General features: G+C 54.3%; 1 protein-coding gene across 1 annotated transcript; it reads right to left on the reverse strand.

Annotated features, from left to right (window-relative positions):
- Nucleotides 1-9,169: 9,169 nt before the first annotated feature.
- GC (GC vitamin D binding protein) lies at nucleotides 9,170-15,323 on the reverse strand. The gene is made up of 12 exons (XM_074147641.1): nucleotides 15,266-15,323; nucleotides 13,857-13,926; nucleotides 13,291-13,423; nucleotides 12,929-13,140; nucleotides 12,362-12,494; nucleotides 12,134-12,228; nucleotides 11,473-11,602; nucleotides 11,142-11,344; nucleotides 10,460-10,592; nucleotides 10,231-10,328; nucleotides 9,341-9,473; nucleotides 9,170-9,223 (listed from the first exon to the last, which is right to left on the reverse strand). The coding sequence occupies exons 1-12, from the start codon at nucleotides 15,321-15,323 to the stop codon at nucleotides 9,170-9,172; spliced, it is 1,452 nt and encodes a 483-aa protein (XP_074003742.1).
- Between the last annotated feature and the right edge of the window lie 819 nt (nucleotides 15,324-16,142).

Consider the following 16,142-nt stretch of genomic DNA (forward strand, 5'->3'; position numbering starts at 1 on the left):
AGATGCCAGGCTTTCTGTAAAAAAAAAATAAATGTATTGTACCATATATAATGTGATTTTTACAAAAAAAGAAAAAAAAAACCAACAAAAACCACAAGAAAACCACAACACCACACCACAATCTCCAGGACATGGCATAGGGCTGGATCAGTTTGATTAACACCTTCTGCTCTGAAGCATCTGTTTTACTTAAGGTTATGTTCGTTTCTTTTTTTTTTTTTTTTTTTTAAAATAAATAATCTAACTTTACGATGAAGGAGACGGGATGTAACTTAAACCTCTTGTAATTTAGGAAGAGTCTTAAATGTGGTCAGGGTGGTAAGCGAAATACTGCCCGATGTCAGCCGCCGTCGGTGGACAGATGCTGATTGTACTCCTGTGCTTGATTCCCCGCGCGGTGTCGTTCCCATTCTTTTTCTCGTGAAATCCTGGTGTGTGGGCGTGGGGGGGGGGGGGGTGTGTGTACAGGCGAGAAGACCCTGGGTGGACTTCAGGAAGTGATGGTGATGCAGTGGAGAAGGACACCTGAAGGGTGGCCCACTGGGATGCTCATCCCGACCCTCGTATTCGCCGGGCTCACCAAGATCTGCATCCTCGAGCGTCCCACATCAAGTTACCATCATCCACAGAATTTACAAATCTCGGCTGCTCGGCCCTAGACCCGTCCATCCGTACACGGCGAGGCACCAACACCAACCTGCTGGGCATGGGCACCCCCGGGTTTTTGGGGTTTTTTGGAGCAAATATCACCTTGGGAGAGATGATTTTTCCCTCTGTAGCACGTGTGGGAATGTACTTGTGTGTTCACGGACAGGTGAATTTGGGAAATTGGGCATCACCAAGACATTTCTGGGATGAAACGTTGAGGACTACATGTAACACACTAAGAGCTTCATGGAAGAAAAAAAAAGAAAAAGGAAGAAAAAAAAAGCCCAGCTGTAAGGACTGACTCCCCAATGGAGAAAAATCCCACCGCAGAGGACAGGCGAAACCAAAGTCTGTGTTGGTTGAGTAAACAGAACTTCATGATGGTGCTGAGACCTTATATGCCAAATTTTAGCATCTATTCACTCGTGGTAGCCATATTGGCAAGGGGAGGTGCAGGGTAGGGCTACTCTTCTTTCCCAGACGTGCTGTAGAAGCAGCTGGCCACCTTACTTTCCCTGAGGTTGAAGGATGAGTTGATGGGGACCGTGAGAGTTTTGAGATGGACCTTTGGACTTTCTGCAAGCGGTCGTTGCTGTGGAAAGATGATGGAGCCGTGCACACACCTCCAAACATTCCTCCCGAGCTCTCGGTTTTGGCTTCCATGACGTGTGTTGACTCCGAGATGGGCATCCCAGGAACCCAGCCCAAACCTGCTTGGGAAAGGCCGGGGAGGTGTTGGAAAGGGCCAGGAAAGAAGCATCTCTGTGATCCCTCCACGTCTGGGCCCCATGAGCTGGAGGACAAATAACCTGGGAAACGCAACGTTGGCTTCAACCAAGGGTTTCCATCCCTTGGAGAACACAAGTCCCTGGCTCCCAAAGGGAAAATGGACTCGAGCGTCGCCTACGGAGTGCACTGGAGATGCTTGTGTTTTGCCCCAGACCTTTGGTTTGTCGGAATCCTGGTAACCGAGGGAGGAAAGATCACACCAGATGAAGAGAGAGGAGCAGCTTTGCTGCTCCACGGGCACCCACGCACACACCCCACCTCCCGTCTGCTGGCACCTGGTGATGGGGCTCCCCAAAAATGAGGTCTTCCACTTCTGAACCGTGTTAAATGTACTTGAAGTGTATTGACTGCTGATCTAGATCTTTCTCTCTTTTTTTTTTTTTTTATTTTTAGGGTTTTTTTTTATTTTATTTTAACCCAAGGGAGCTGTTGTACAGAGGGTGGTGTTGCTGACAGGGATGGGACAAAGTTTTCTGTAGCTTTCCGTGAAAAAATACACAATTCTGGTGACAGGAGCTTTCCTGGTGCCTGGCACTAACAACTCGGTGGTGGTTGTGTCTCTTCTGTTGGTTTTTCCTTTAAAAAACAAAACCCAACACAGAGAGATCAACCAAGAGCTCTGCTGGCACCAGGAGCCAGTGGACATCGAGAGTGTCACCGCACTTCATAGACCTTTGAAAATAAAACTCCTTTTCGATCAGGATTGGGTATTTCTGTGGGAGAAGCCTGGGTGAGCGCTGCTGGGAATGAGGGTGGAGGTTGACCTGAAGCCCTCTGAGATTGGAGGTGGCCATCAAGAACCAGCCAGAGCAAAACCAAGCCAGGTCCCACCTCGTGGTGGGACCCCGTGGCAGCCCCCCGGCTGTAGCCAGCTTTGTCCCAGCCCCAGGAACGTGGTGGTCGCCTGCCTCTGTAGCCCACGCTTCTTTGTCATCGTGGCCGATACATATTTCTTTTTTTTGTTTCTTTTTTTTTAATTTTTTTTTGAATCAACACGCACTTTCAGATACTTTTATTATTGTTTTTAATTCTCGTAAGTCTGTATTTGCTTTGGAGGAAAGAGTAAACCTTAGGATAAAATGAAGTGGATCAAGATGGTGGAACAAAAAGGAAAAAAAAGCAGAAAACATTTCAATATATTAAAATGATTTTTTTTCCAGTAATATAAAACATGAAATTCCTTATAACATTATAGTATTTTACAGTTTTATGAAGCTTTCTATTGTGACTTTTATGGAATCAAAAAGATGAAGATGATGAGATATTTTAGCATTTATATTTTTCAAAATTAAATGTATACTGAAAATAAAGTAACTTTATGCATTTATTGGAGAGCTTGTGTGTTTGGTTTTCCTCATTATATACTCAGTCTTGTTTGATTGAATCAAGGTCCCCATATCACTGTTGTCCTAATTGCCATTTCCAAGAGAAGATGCTCGGTGGCTCTCTGGAGCAAGAGGATGCTTAAGGAAGGTTCCACAAATACAAATAAAAAATGTAGGGAAAGTCTTTTAGCAAACCATAAAGGAGTTTAGGATGTATCATAGAATGGTTGGAGTTGGAAGGGACCATAAAGCCCACCCAGTGCCACCCCCTGCCCTGGGCAGGGACACCTCCCACCACACCAGGTTGCTCCAAGCCCCCTCCAACCTGGCCTTCAACCCCTCCAGGGATGGGGCAGCCACAGCTTCTCTGGGCAACCTGGGCCAGGCTCTCACCACCCTCACACCAAAGAAGTTCTTCCCCACATCTCAGCTCCATCTCCCCTCTGTCAGTGTCAAACCCTTCCCCCTCCTCCTATGGCTCCCCTCCCTCATCCAGAGTCCCTCCCCAGCTTTCCTGGAGCCCCTTGAGGGACTGGAAGGGGCTCTAAGGTCTCCCCGGAGCCTTCTCTTCTCCAGGCTGAACCCCCCCAACTCTCTCAGCCTGTCCTCACAGCAGAGGGGCTCCAGCCCTCCCAGCAGCTCTGTACCCTCCTCTAGACGTGCTCCAACAGGTCCATGTCCTTCAACCAAAACAATGCTATGATTCTATGATGGGGAGCAGGCTCAGGAGCCCCAGCAGTCCAGCCCCAGGGTTGTCCATGGGTCCCTGCTCCTGCCCTCCCCTGGGGAGCACCAGGGGCGTTAGCAGCCTGGGGTCACCCAGGGTTATCTCCCCAGCTGGGCTGATTTGGGGCTTGATTTGCCCTTCCCAGCTCTCCTGGTCATGGGTGTTTGGCCATTCTGGGTGAGACCAAGCTGGAGGAGATATTTGCTGAGGATTAGTGTGGTGAAGCCTGAGCCATGCAAGCCCATAGCTTGGAGTGCTCCATCGTGGTGCTGCCTCACCTCATTGTTTGGTGGGTGATGGCTCCCTGGGCTTTGGGTGATGCCCCTTGCCTGGGGGAGCAGCTGTGGGGCCGGATCCGGAGGGTGGCCAGGAGGCTCCAGAGCATCTCCTTGCCCACCCCTGCCACCTGCAGACAGGTAGAGGTGAGCCCAGCGTGGCCTGGACTCCTCCAAGAGACTGCTGGTTTCTGGGATGAAACTTCTCGTGACCAAGCTTTGCTTTTTGCTCTCATTGTTCCTTGGTCAGGAGTAACCATTGGTGAGGACGTGGGGCTGGGGGGACAGCAACCACCAACACCTCTCCAGCTTCATCAGTGATCCAATTCCAGTGATAGAGCATTGTAATGGGGCACCAACTCCTCCAAAAACCCCGTCCCTTCTGGCTGTAGGAGGAGAAGGAGTCATTAAAACACATGTATGAGTATTTTGAGCTAACTTCTTGGTATGGAATGTGGGTTATGTCTTGCTGATGCAGTGGCAGCGCTGGACCAAGCTGAAGGTCCCCAAAGCCTTCTCCCCTCGGCTGCTGCTCTCCCCTAGCTGACCTGGCAGCCTTGGGTTGGGCAGCACCAAGCTTAAACTGGGACCAAAAGCCATCTATTGTCCAGCATCTCCCCCGTTTTGCCAGTGTGGAAAATGTTTTGTGGCATTTTGGGGATTCCGCTATGTTTTGGACGCCTGCTTCTGCACCAGGGTACCAGGATTATCCCCCGGGGAATTAGATTGCCTGTTCCTTGCAGCTGCTGGAAGCCCTGGGTGTGAGCTGGGCAGGAGCTGGTCCCCTCCCTCAGAGATTGCTGTTCGACTCATCCCACCTGGCCAGGAACCCTTGCTGAGCTTCTCCCTGGGGGTGTTGGGGGGGGGGGGGGGTGTCTCAAAGCAAGAAGAAAGCACCGTACGCAATATAAAAAAAAAAAAAAGTTAAAAAGAAGGTATGAGCCCCTTTTCTTGCTAGGTTTTTTTGTGGGTTTGAAGTCACTGGCAGGGATGCTGCTGGCCCAAAAGAGTCAACTGTGGCCTGAACGACTGGGGAAAGGAGTCACCGGGAAAACAACCGGCCCCACGGGTCCCAGGGGCAGATAAAACTTACACTTGTAAGCTGCTTTTTTTTTTTTTTTAATTTTTATGGATGTAGTAATTGATTGGAAAAAAAAAAAAAAAAAAGTCAGAAGTTAGTCAATTTATTTACTTCTGCGCTGGGTTAACCTGCTCTTCAGGAAGAAATCGCTTGGCCCCCCCCACTCCCTGTTAGGCAGGGAAGCAGAAAACACCCCGGGTTCCCCCAAAAGGCTGGGGGATGTCAAGGGCTGGAGGGATTTTCCCAGTTTTTAGCAAAACCCACCTTGGTGCCTGTCAGTTAATGAGCGTTTCTGTGGTTCCCCCCCCAGCAGGAGCCTGGGCATCGCTGGATGGGCTGCGAGCACGCACAAGGTAAATGCCGGCAGCTGGTTTATTTGGTGGCTCCACTGCTTAATTACTGCCGTACCAATTAGAGACGGCTGTGGCTGGGAATGGTATCCGCCCAGGTGGAGGTGTTTGGTTGGGTTTTTTTATTTTTTTTATTTTATTTTTAATCTGTCCTTTTTTTAAATCTGATTTTTTTTTTTTTTTTTTTAATCACCTGCTCCAGCCTCATGGCATGCTCTGCCTCGGGCTTTGCGAGGTGACCCGAGGTTTGCTGGGCACCCCCATGTTTGGGTGATGAATGGGCAAACCGGCCAGGAAGGGGTCCTCTGAGCAACAGGGATTTTTTTCAAATTAAAAAATAAAAATAAAAAAAAAAAAAAATACTTTGCTGCTTTTTTCAAATCTTTGGAAATGGGTTAGAGAGCTGCTGGGATAAAAACACAGGAGGCAAATCTGCCTCGTGCCCATTGCGGCACCGAGGGCAAGAGGAAGGAGACCCCGAAAACAAAATTAAAAGGGGGGAAAAAAAAAAACAACAAACCCAAACAGAAAGCCCCATGGGAATGGAGGGTAGAAAAGGGCCCGGGCTGGATGGGGATCCCTGGGGATTTGCTGCCCCAGCCAGTGCTCCCGGCTGGCAGCAGCCCGGGCTTTCTCAGAAGTCGATGGGGTTTAATAAAAAATATTGTTGTGTTCTGTTGGAGTGTGTTTTGTGGTTTTTGGTTTTTTTTTAAACAGCCATCGATCATTTTTTGGGTCGGTTTCCCCACCACCACCCGATGTCCCCACGTCAGCAGTGACGGTGGCGGAGGCTTTGCCGTCACGGGGAGCATTCACAGGCTGCTGCCGGCAGAGACCGGGTTCCCCCCAGGCTGGGTAAGGGGCTCGGCGGGGGGGGTGGGTGGGGAGGAGGTTCCTGAATTTATTTTTCCTCTGCTGGTGCGGTGTGACACGTGGCTCCTCCGTCCGAGAAGCTGGAATCTCCTCCAGGAGACCCTGGGCACCTTCTGGGGCAAAGCAGGTGGGAGAGGACTTTGGGGCTGGGTGGGATGGAGAAGGCTCGGGGATGGACGCGGGGGGGGAAGGTCCCGAGAGCCGCTGCAGGGAAGCGGCTCGTTACTAAAATATAATCCTTAATAATGGGTGCTTTCACATCTTTAACGGCTCGGGCCCATCACTTGGCCTGATCTGCCAGTCGGGAGGAAGACGAGGTGGAACTGGGCTTTCCCATTCGTAATTAAAGCTAATGGGAGCCCAAACGTTAATGCTAATCAACAGGCTCGGTAAATAAATGCACGGGACGGAGCACGTGTCGCTGCCCAAAGCCTCCTCCCGAGGCAGGCGGCATTTTCTCACCTGTTTTTAGGGCCAAAAGCCCTGCCCGGCCACCGTGCCGGCAGAGGTGGGACACTTCTGTCCCGGCGGTTTGTCCCTGCTGAGGCTGCTCCAGGTCCCAGGAGATACCTCGGGCTTTCTTTTGGGGTGTTTTCTTAAGCTTTGCTGTCCTTTTGGGGCGTTTTGGGGCATCCCCGTGCTGCCCATCAGTGGGGAGGGGGCTCAGCATCCCGTACCTGCTGTCGGGCGGATGGAAAACCCCTGTGGGTCTTGGAGGGGCGAGGGGACAGCAAAGAGCTGAAAGTCCTTTGCCTTCACCTCCTGGTGGCCAGCGGGGCTTTTTAAGCCCCTGCAAGCCAAGAGGATGAGCGGCGAGAGACGCCTGCACCCAAAAACGAGCAGAGCAAACCCCTTCCCGGGTGTTTTCTGCTCCGGAGACAGACGCAGTGCGCGCATCTCTCCCGGAACGCTGCAATGATGCCCTTGTATTTCCCTTTTTTTTGGGTTTTTTGGGGTTTTGTTTGTTTGTTTGTTTGTTTGTTTTTGTATCAGCACAATCCCTGGAAACAGGCGGGCAGCAGAGGCGATGCTCTTGGCTTACTTAATCCTATTTTTCCCATTTTTCTCGGAAGCCCAAAAGGTCTCTGCAATTGTCAGCCCTTCTCCGTGTGCATACGGAATCTATTGGATGCAGATGTGATGCTGGAAGGGAGCGAAAGCCCACACCTTGCGTTTGATGGAGACTAAAGGGCTTTTACGGGAGCGATGGGACAGAGCCCTCTGCCCGGGCAGGAGCCGGTGCCTGGTGGTGACCACGGTTGGTGGCCAGAGCTGCTGCCTTGGGTTCCACCTGGGGCGAGAAGGTGAAATGGAAACACGTCCACGTAATGGTGATGTACCAAGGGAGGGGAGGGAATGCGCCGGCAACGCCGAGTAAATGGATGAGATGTGGGTCTCCCACCCCAACAGAAGGAGATGAGAGAGTTGAGGGGTTCAGCCTGGAGAAGAGAAGGCTCCGGGGAGACCTTAGAGCCCCTTCCAGTCCCTCAAGGGGCTCCAGGAAAGCTGGGGAGGGACTCTGGATGAGGGAGGGGAGCCATAGGAGGAGGGGGAAGGGTTTGACACTGACAGAGGGGAGATGGAGGTGAGATGTGGGGAAGAACTTCTTTGCTGTGAGGGTGGTGAGAGCCTGGCCCAGGTTGCCCAGAGAAGCTGTGGCTGCCCCATCCCTGGAGGGGTTCAAGGCCAGGTTGGAGGGGGCTTGGAGCAACCTGGTGTGGTGGGAGGTGTCCCTGCCCAGGGCAGGGGGTGGCACTGGGTGGGCTTTAAGGTCCCTTCCCACCCAAACCATTCCGTGATTCTATGAGATTAAAAATCGCTGTGAGTTATTCTGGAAAACAAAGGCACAATCTCTCATTCTGGAGAGGAGGTTGTTGGCGCTGGGTGGGGGGGGCTCAGGCAGGGACTGGGGGGTCCCCGCTCCATCCTGCACTGTGCCAGCCAAATCCATCTCATTTCTCAGGTCACTGGGAGGCCCGAGGTTGCCGGGGGGTACCGATGCTCTCCAGTACAGACAGGAACCAAAATGAACCAGGCTTTCTTCTTGTTTTCACTTAAGGTCGGGTGTGGTGAGCGTGTGGCAGCGCTAACGCCGTCCACAAAGTAATTACTCCAGGGCCTTAATTAGCTTTACATTGATTTCCCCACATTCTGCCCATTAATCCTGTGTCCCTCGCAGAGTTTTCCCTTTGCGGATGGAGCCCCTCTGCCCCGTTGGTGAGGCCAGTGCTCCTTTTGAGTCACTTTAATTTCATTTAGTGCTCTCCTTTGACCAACGTTTCAGCTCATCCCTGTTTTATTGCTACAACACAGGCTGGGTTAATTCCCTGGTTTATCTTTGCACGGCACAGCTTCACGTGCTGAGGTATCGTTATCTGCTTTCCTTGGCATATTTTGATCTTGTTCTGCAAAAAAACTGCCAAATTTGGGCTTGGGGTGTTTTCCCATCGTTTTCCCAGCTGGGTTTGCCATCCTCCTGCCTCCCGTCTCGGGGTGCTTTGCCTGCAGCACCCCCAGAACTCAGCAGGTGTTCGGTAGGAGGGTCTGGGGGGGCTCAGAGGGGAGTTTGGGGTGCAAACTGGGGAAACTGGGGATGTGGGGATGCCCAGAGGCCCCATCTCGGGTGATGGGCTCGTGCCTCCAGCTGGCTGGATATGCAAATACCCGCAGAGACCCCTCTTCGGGGGCACTTGATGAGTGTTTTCAGTGTTCTCGCTTAATTTTTCAGCCCATTAGCTCCCAGGCTGGGAGCTGGGACCTCCTCCTGCCCGCAGAGCCGATGGCCATGCCCCCTCCCAGCCCTCCCCACCGCCCCGGGGGTGCAGAAAGCCCTGACAGCAGCATCGAGGGTGCTTTTCAAAGTCTTTATTGGGGCTGCAGGAGTTCACCGGTGGGGTGGGCAAGGAGCTGCGGGCTCGGTGGCACCTTCCTCTCCCCGAGCAATGACTGGGCAACCTCCAGCTCCTCTCGATGTCCCAATTCCGTGTGCCCCACAGACCTCAGACCTGGGTGTGCAGCGGTGAGACCTTTCCCCAGCCCCATAACTGGCCAGAGAAGGGGTCCCCAATGCCCGGACCCACAGCCGCTCACCTCGGGGCACCTTATCCCAGCAGGCAGGACCCCCCATCGCACGCCTCTCCCAGCTCCGAGCTCACCTGGGAAAAAAAGAAAGGTGGGGGAAAACAGCCGAGGGGCAGCCCCAGGGCTGGCTGCTGAGGTGGTGGGGGATTTTGGGGGGGGGGGAGGGGAAGGGGGGCAGAGCATGGCTTTACCTTGTCAGTGCAGTAGAGGGGGGGTGAGTTGGGGGGGCAGCAAGTGGAGGCGAAGTCGGCTTGCTGCTCCACCAGCCACCCCAGCAGCTCGGGACTGGCCTCCGGCATCCTCTGTGCCAAGCTCTCCCGCAGCCTGGGGACCGGCGGGGTTTAGTGGGGATCCGGGGGCATTAAATACCCATATGGCATATTGTTTTGGGGGGGAGCACACACGGAAGCAGGGCTGGACGCCCTGCAAGGGATGTGTTCTGTTCTTCCCCATATTTTGCTGCTATTTAGGCTCAAAAGCATAGAATCACAGAATGGTTCGGGTTGGAAAGGACCTTAAAGATCATCGAATTCCAGCCCCCTGCCCTGGGCAGGGACACCTCCCACCAGACCAGGTTGCTCCAAGCCCTCTCCAACCTGGCCTTGAACCCCTCCAGGGATGGGGCAGCCACAGCTTCTCTGGGCAACCTGGGCCAGGCTCTCCCCACCCTCACAGCAAAGAAGTTCTTCCCCACATCTCAGCTCCATCTCCCCTCTGTCAGTGTCAAACCCTTCCCCCTCCTCCTGTGGCTCCCCTCCCTCATCCAGAGTCCCTCCCCAGCTTTCCTGGAGCCCCTTGAGGGACTGGAAGGGGCTCTAAGGTCTCCCCGGAGCCTTCTCTTCTCCAGGCTGAACCCCCCCAACTCTCTCAGCCTGTCCTCACAGCAGAGGGGCTCCAGCCCTCCCAGCATCTCCGTGGCCTCCTCTGGCCCCGCTCCAACAGCTCCATGTCCTTCCTTTGCTGGAAGGACGTGGACCTTGAACCGTGAGCCATTAACCACTGGCTCCGTTTGTGCATCCTCAAAATTTTGGCCTGTGCGTCCTCTGATCCAGTTTTGGGGGTGGGGTGGGAAAAGTCTTACCTCTTCTTGAAGTCGAGGAAATTTAACTGGGTGTACTGCCCGCAGAGCTGGTTGGCCTTCTCCAGGAAGGGGGACAGCCCTTCTCCCATCCGCAGGCGCTGGGGGGGGCAGAGGGTGGCTGTCACCAGGCTGGGAAAAGCCTCTGCAGGGGTGTTTTTTTGGGGGGGGAGATGGTGCCGGGGTGGGGGGGACAGCAGGGCCAGCCAAGGGAGCCATCCCTGCCCCTCACCTTGCTGTCCAAGCAGGCGGAGGTGTCCTTGGCAGAGCAGCACTCCCCCCTGGCTTTTTCGGAGGCGTCGTACAGCTTGCCGAGGACGGCGTCGGGGATGCTGGGGTGCCTCCGCGCCAGCTCAAACAGGGACCTGGAGCGGGGAAAACGGGTCACAGAATGAGTTTTTTTTATTGCCATTTCGAGTCGTATGAGTTTTTAGCACTTAAACATCAAATGTGGGTTGTTTTCTTCAGAAGCACCTGACGAAGAAAATGGTGCTATAGCTGTAATTTTGTGTATCGTAGAATCATGGAATGGTTTGGGTGGGAAGGGACCTTAAAGGCCACCCAGTGCCACCCCCTGCCCTGGGCAGGGACACCTCCCACCACACCAGGTTGCTCCAAGCCCCCTCCAACCTGGCCTTGGACCCCTCCAGGGTGTCTATGAAGTTTAAAAGGTTTTTCTCTTGTCTGAGCATTCCACAGAAATATGGTTCCATGGCCTCCTGCAGGTGCCAACCTGCAACCATCTATTTGCAGGAGAAATTGTCCTGTATCTTGATGACCCACTCAGCACGTGAGGGGTGCATCTTTGTGTGGCCCTTGGGGGTGATACCCCTGGGGGAAGAGAGGATGCTCCCCAGGTTCTCCTAACAATAACCGAGCCGTATAACGAGGAGAATGGAGGGTCAGCAGCTCACCTCTTGGCGTGGCGAGCCCCCTCCTCGCCGCAGAGCTGCCCGTTCGTCGGCTTCTGCAGCTGGGGCAGTTTGGGGGTGGGCGCCGGTGGCAAAGCCGAGATGCAGAAATAGTTCTCCATGAGGTTTTTCCCCTTGCAGCAGCCAGCGAACCTCTCGTCCTGGGTGGCCAGCACTCCGCAGGCTTTGGCCGTGTGCTCCGATAACTGCAAAACGGGGAGTAAGAGGGTGTGAGGGGATGGGCGTTGGGGCTCCTCAGGAGGGGGCTCCGTTCTCCTAAGCCCCTTGCTGCCGCTCGGGAGGTGGTTTCGGGGTGGTCTCCTGGCTCCCCTACCTTCTTCGGCATGCAGTCCTCGTCCAGTGAGTCACAGCACTGGGAAAAGACCTCGGCACCATCTTCTGCCAGGGGGAAAAGGTCCTCGAAGGAAGCACCGGGCACCTTCTGAGCCAGCGAGGTGAGGTAGCTGGGCAGGCACAGGGCATTCACAGAATCACAGAATATTTTTGGTTGGATGGAACCTTTGAGATCATCGAGTCCAACCAACAAAAAAAAAAACAAACAAAAAAAACCCCCAAACCACCAAAACAAAAAAAAAAACCACCCCAAAATCCCAGAACACCAAACAGCAAAACCAAACCAAACCAAACCAAACACCCCCAACCACCTGCCCCCCCCCCCCCCCCCAACCAGACACAAACCAACAATCTCGGGCACTAGAGCATGCCCGTGTTCGAGGGGCTCAGGGAGCTCAGCTCCCGTTTCCCCTGGAACAGCCCCAAACGGGGGTTTCGCAGCGTTAGGGGTGCCGGGGGGGAGGTGGTGGGGAGCCACGGGGCTCGCTCTGCCCCTCCGCTATGCAGGATGCCGCAGCACGTTTGGTTTTACACCTGAATTAAAACTTGTCTTTGGGATCGCTGCCTGGGAACAGGATCCGCAGCTTGAAATAGGAACGGGCTCGTGATGGAGGAGGGAAAAGGCCATTTCCCACTTTTACCTTACGGTGACTTTGTCCTTCCCGTATGCCGCGAAGCGGGAGCAAACCCGGTTTGACATCAGGGTGAGGAGGGAGAGGGTTTTCCTTTCCAGTTTCTGCCAGAAAAAAAAAAAAAATAGATGGAGGGAAATTCAAGCCTTTCCCAGCCACCTCTCCTCGGTGCTCGCCTGGCTCCCTGGGGAGCAGGGATGGGAATGAGCCCGGGGGGGTGGATCCAAAGGGTCTCACCTCCTTCAGGAAGCAGACGGTGGGTGCGGGGGAGATGCAGCAGGTGGAGACCATGGAGAGGAAGGTGGTGGTGGAGCCCAGGAGCACGGGCAGGGGTGCCCGGCCATAGCTGCTGGCGTACTCGTGCAGAAACCTGCGGCAGAGGAGGGCTGAGGGGACCCAGCACCCTGGCATCGGGTGCTGGGGGGCAGGAGATGTGGGGGCTTGGGGACGTTACGGTTGCCCAGGGATGGGAACCCTCTTCAGGCACTACCCCGCTGCTGGCTTATTGCTCCAAGCAGTGGTGGCCCCTCTCCAGCCACTCGCACTTGTGATGGTACCCCTCATCCTTTTGGTAAAATCCTGCTCCTGGTGCCTCTGTGAGTGCAGGACACCCCCATTTTTTCCTCTGGTGGACCGTTAGCCCCACAGCCATCAAAAGCAGAGGGTTTTTACCCTGATGGACCACCAGGAGCAGGGGGGTGAGACTGGGAGAGGTTTGTTTGGTGGGCATCCAGATGTTGGCCAGCACCTGGGCTCAACAGGGGGTCATCAGGGAGCCCGGGGGCCATCCCCATCCCGCCGTACCTGTCGGCAAAGTCCTCGGGGTCCCTCTTGAAGGCCTGGCAGAGCTCTTCGTTGGAGGGCTGGACGTACTGGGGTAGCTGCTGGGGGGGATGCTGCAGGGCGGCCAGGCACAGCTTCTGCTCCAGCCCCTCCTGGGCGCAGCAGCCGGCCGTGCCGGGGTGGGATGGGAAGGGTGAGCTCCTGCCGCAGGATTTGGCCGAGAGAGCTGAGGACTGGGGGATGGAGAGGAGGTTAGGTTCCAGGGAGACATCCCATCCCATCCCATCCCATCCCATCCCATCCCATCCCATCCCATCCCATCCCATGCCCAACCCTGGTTCTGGGGGGGGTTGGGTCCATCACCCGGTTTGGGACAGGCTTACCCCAGCATCGTAGCAGGAGGGGTCGGCCCCCTCGACGCAGCAGGTTTCGGCCAAGGAGACGATTTCCCGGACAAGGTGGCTGATCTCCTCAAAGGTGGCATTGGAATATTTCCTGCTGTTGGCGACGATGGTCCTGGGAGCGGGGAGCAAGCAGAGGATGAGCTGGCAGGTGTGTTTCCCTCGCTTAAAAATATAAATCATGTTGCAGCATCATTTTTCTAAAAGGCTCATCTGAGCCAGAGAGCAGCAGCTGCAAGAAATAGCAGCATATTCCTTGGAAAACAGCTGGGAAAGACCCGGAGCGGGTCCCAAGCTGGGGGCTGCCCTTCCCAGCTCTGTTAGAATTCCTCGTTATTTAAGTACCTAATTGGTTTTGAGGAGTTCAACAATGAAGCAAACTTTTCTCCTGTTAAGAACAATCAGAGTCCTCATTTGCAGGGTGTGAATAAATCTTCTCCTTTCTAAGATTATTTTTATTTAATTTTTTTTGTTTGTTTGTTTGGTCTTGGCTTAGGTGCCGAGTGTCCTGGTGTCCTGGGAGGGCAAATACGGCAGGAGGTACCTACAGGGTTCGGAAGTTCTCCTTCCCCAGGATCCTGAACTCCTGGCAGACTTTGTCCCGGACATAAGCTTTACCTGTAAGCGCAGAAAAAGGAGGATTTGTGAGCAGGGTTTGTGCCTTGGCTGGCTTGGGTGGTGGCCCCGGGGAGCTGGGATCCCGTGTTGGGAAAACACTGGCTTTGCTTCCCCTGCAGTGATGCTCCCGAGCCCTTCCCTTTGTGGGCAACAGAGCTCTTTTCCAGGTTTTTTTTCTGCTCCTTGCAGAAAAAAAAAAACCAAACCCAAAGCAGCCTGGCTCTGCTTAATTGAGTCTCCTACATAAAATACCTCATTTTTTTTGCTTTTTGCCAGGGAAAATGATAATCTGGGGACCAGCCTGTTCCCATTTGACTCCCTATTTCTCTCTCGTGTTCTGCTTCCCTCCCCGGCAGCGTGGGCACGAGGGATGCTGTGCCACCACAACACGCCGTCCGAGGGCTGGTCCCCAGCTCTGCAGTCAAAGCGAGGGGCAGGCAAAAAAAAACAACCCAAAACCTTCTCCAAATGGACTTTTTTTCCACCTTTGAAATGCATGGTGCTGGTTTTTCTGGCAGGGTCTGGAGCCCCTCAGGGCTTGGGAGCTCTGGAGACAGGACCAGGGAGGGCAGGAGCACCCAGCGGTGAAGGCATCCCCAGCGACTCCCTCATCCCTGGAAAAACGCTATCGATTTTCGCTGCAAACGGCGTCGGTTAGACTTTGGTACCAGCAGGGTAAATACTGATACTGGTGTATTTACTGGTATTACAGTAGGGAGTGGGGTCACCTCCCCCAAAACCGAGCCCTGTTACGCTGAAGGTCACATCGCTTTGGTGGGAAAGGAAGGGTTGGGGGGGGGGTTTGCAAGGCTGGTGGCACAGAGAAAAAAGGAGAAACTGTGGTAAAAGGCAGCTGGTCCTGCTGGAAGTGCCAACTTGCTGCATTTCTTTCCATTTTCATAAAGCGGTATGGGAGAGGGACGTTTGGAGGGTGGTTTTTTGGGTTTTTTTTGGTGGGTGGGTGATTCCCTGCGGCGCTGTGAAGGCAGCAAGGGGGGGCACAGCGCATCGCTTCCATCCCAGGGGGTGGGTTTTGCAGTGAAACGGGTCAGAAAAATCTCATTTTCCCTGGCCAAGGGAGGAAGCTGAGCCCTGAGACACCATCGTCTCCTCCTCCGACCCCAGCCCAGCTCCTCCAGCATCACCCCAAAGGGCGTCCTGGGTACCAAAGCATCATCCCCCACCCTCCCTTTCCTCTCTCTGATTCCTGCCCAGCTATTTCACAGTGGGATGGGGAGAGGGGAGACCACCAAAAACTACGAGAGCTGATGGACCCCCGCCTTGTCCCTTCATTCCTGGGGAGGGGAGCAAAGCCCCAGCATGGGATAAATGTCCTTACCTCGGTGCATGGCATGGGTAGCGGCTAAAAGCAGCAGCAGGGTGAGAACCACCTTCATCTTGGGGCTGTTTTCCCTCCTCCTGCCAAAAAGTGGTGCCCGGAACCCCATCCTGGTGTTTATATGGAGGTGGTGCTAATTGCTGGGTGAATGATTAACCCTGGTGGCAGGGCAGAGGGCGAGCATCCTTGGCCTGGCTGCCAGTGCCTCCTAAATTGGACCGGTTTTAATCATTAACTCAGCAAAAGGGGGACATGTTGCTGTGGGACCTCGGGCAGGGTCTTCTCCCCCCCCCCCGCCGTGATGGATGAGGGTTGGGGGGTGAGGAACGGTCCTCCCAGCCCCTGTGCGAGGAAGGAGGCATCGCTTTTGGGGTGCGAGACCCAAAACTCTCCCCGGGGTGGTGGTTACATCGCGAGGGGACGGTGGCCCGGTGAGGTGGCCTGCTCCGCCGTGACCACGTTGCCACCGGCACTGGGTCAGGCTGACTCCCACCGGAATGGACCATGAAGCCAGCGGGGTCAGGAGGAGCCTATTTCTCCAGCTGTGGGAAGGCAGGCGGCAGGCATCGCGGCCCAGAGCTGCTGAAAAATAAATATCTAGCAAATATCACCCCGGGTTAGTGATGTTTGCTGAAGAAACCAGCTCCTCTCGGGTAGCTTCCCGTGGGCAGACAGACCGGTGCCACCCTGGGGCTTTTTTTCTTACAAAAAAGGTCACCCAGTCACTATTAGAGCACCCAAATCTTAACTATCTCTTTTTCCAGGCTAGCGTACAGAGAATTTGTAGCTTTTTGGGGCAAGCGGTGTTTGAGCTGGTTGCTGCTGATCTCGGGCCAGACCTGCAAGAGTTGTGCTCTGCAGGTGGCTCTGGGTTCAA

This window comes from Numenius arquata, chromosome 5 (assembly GCF_964106895.1).
Source record: "Numenius arquata chromosome 5, bNumArq3.hap1.1, whole genome shotgun sequence".
Classification (NCBI taxonomy): Eukaryota; Metazoa; Chordata; class Aves; order Charadriiformes; family Scolopacidae; genus Numenius; species Numenius arquata.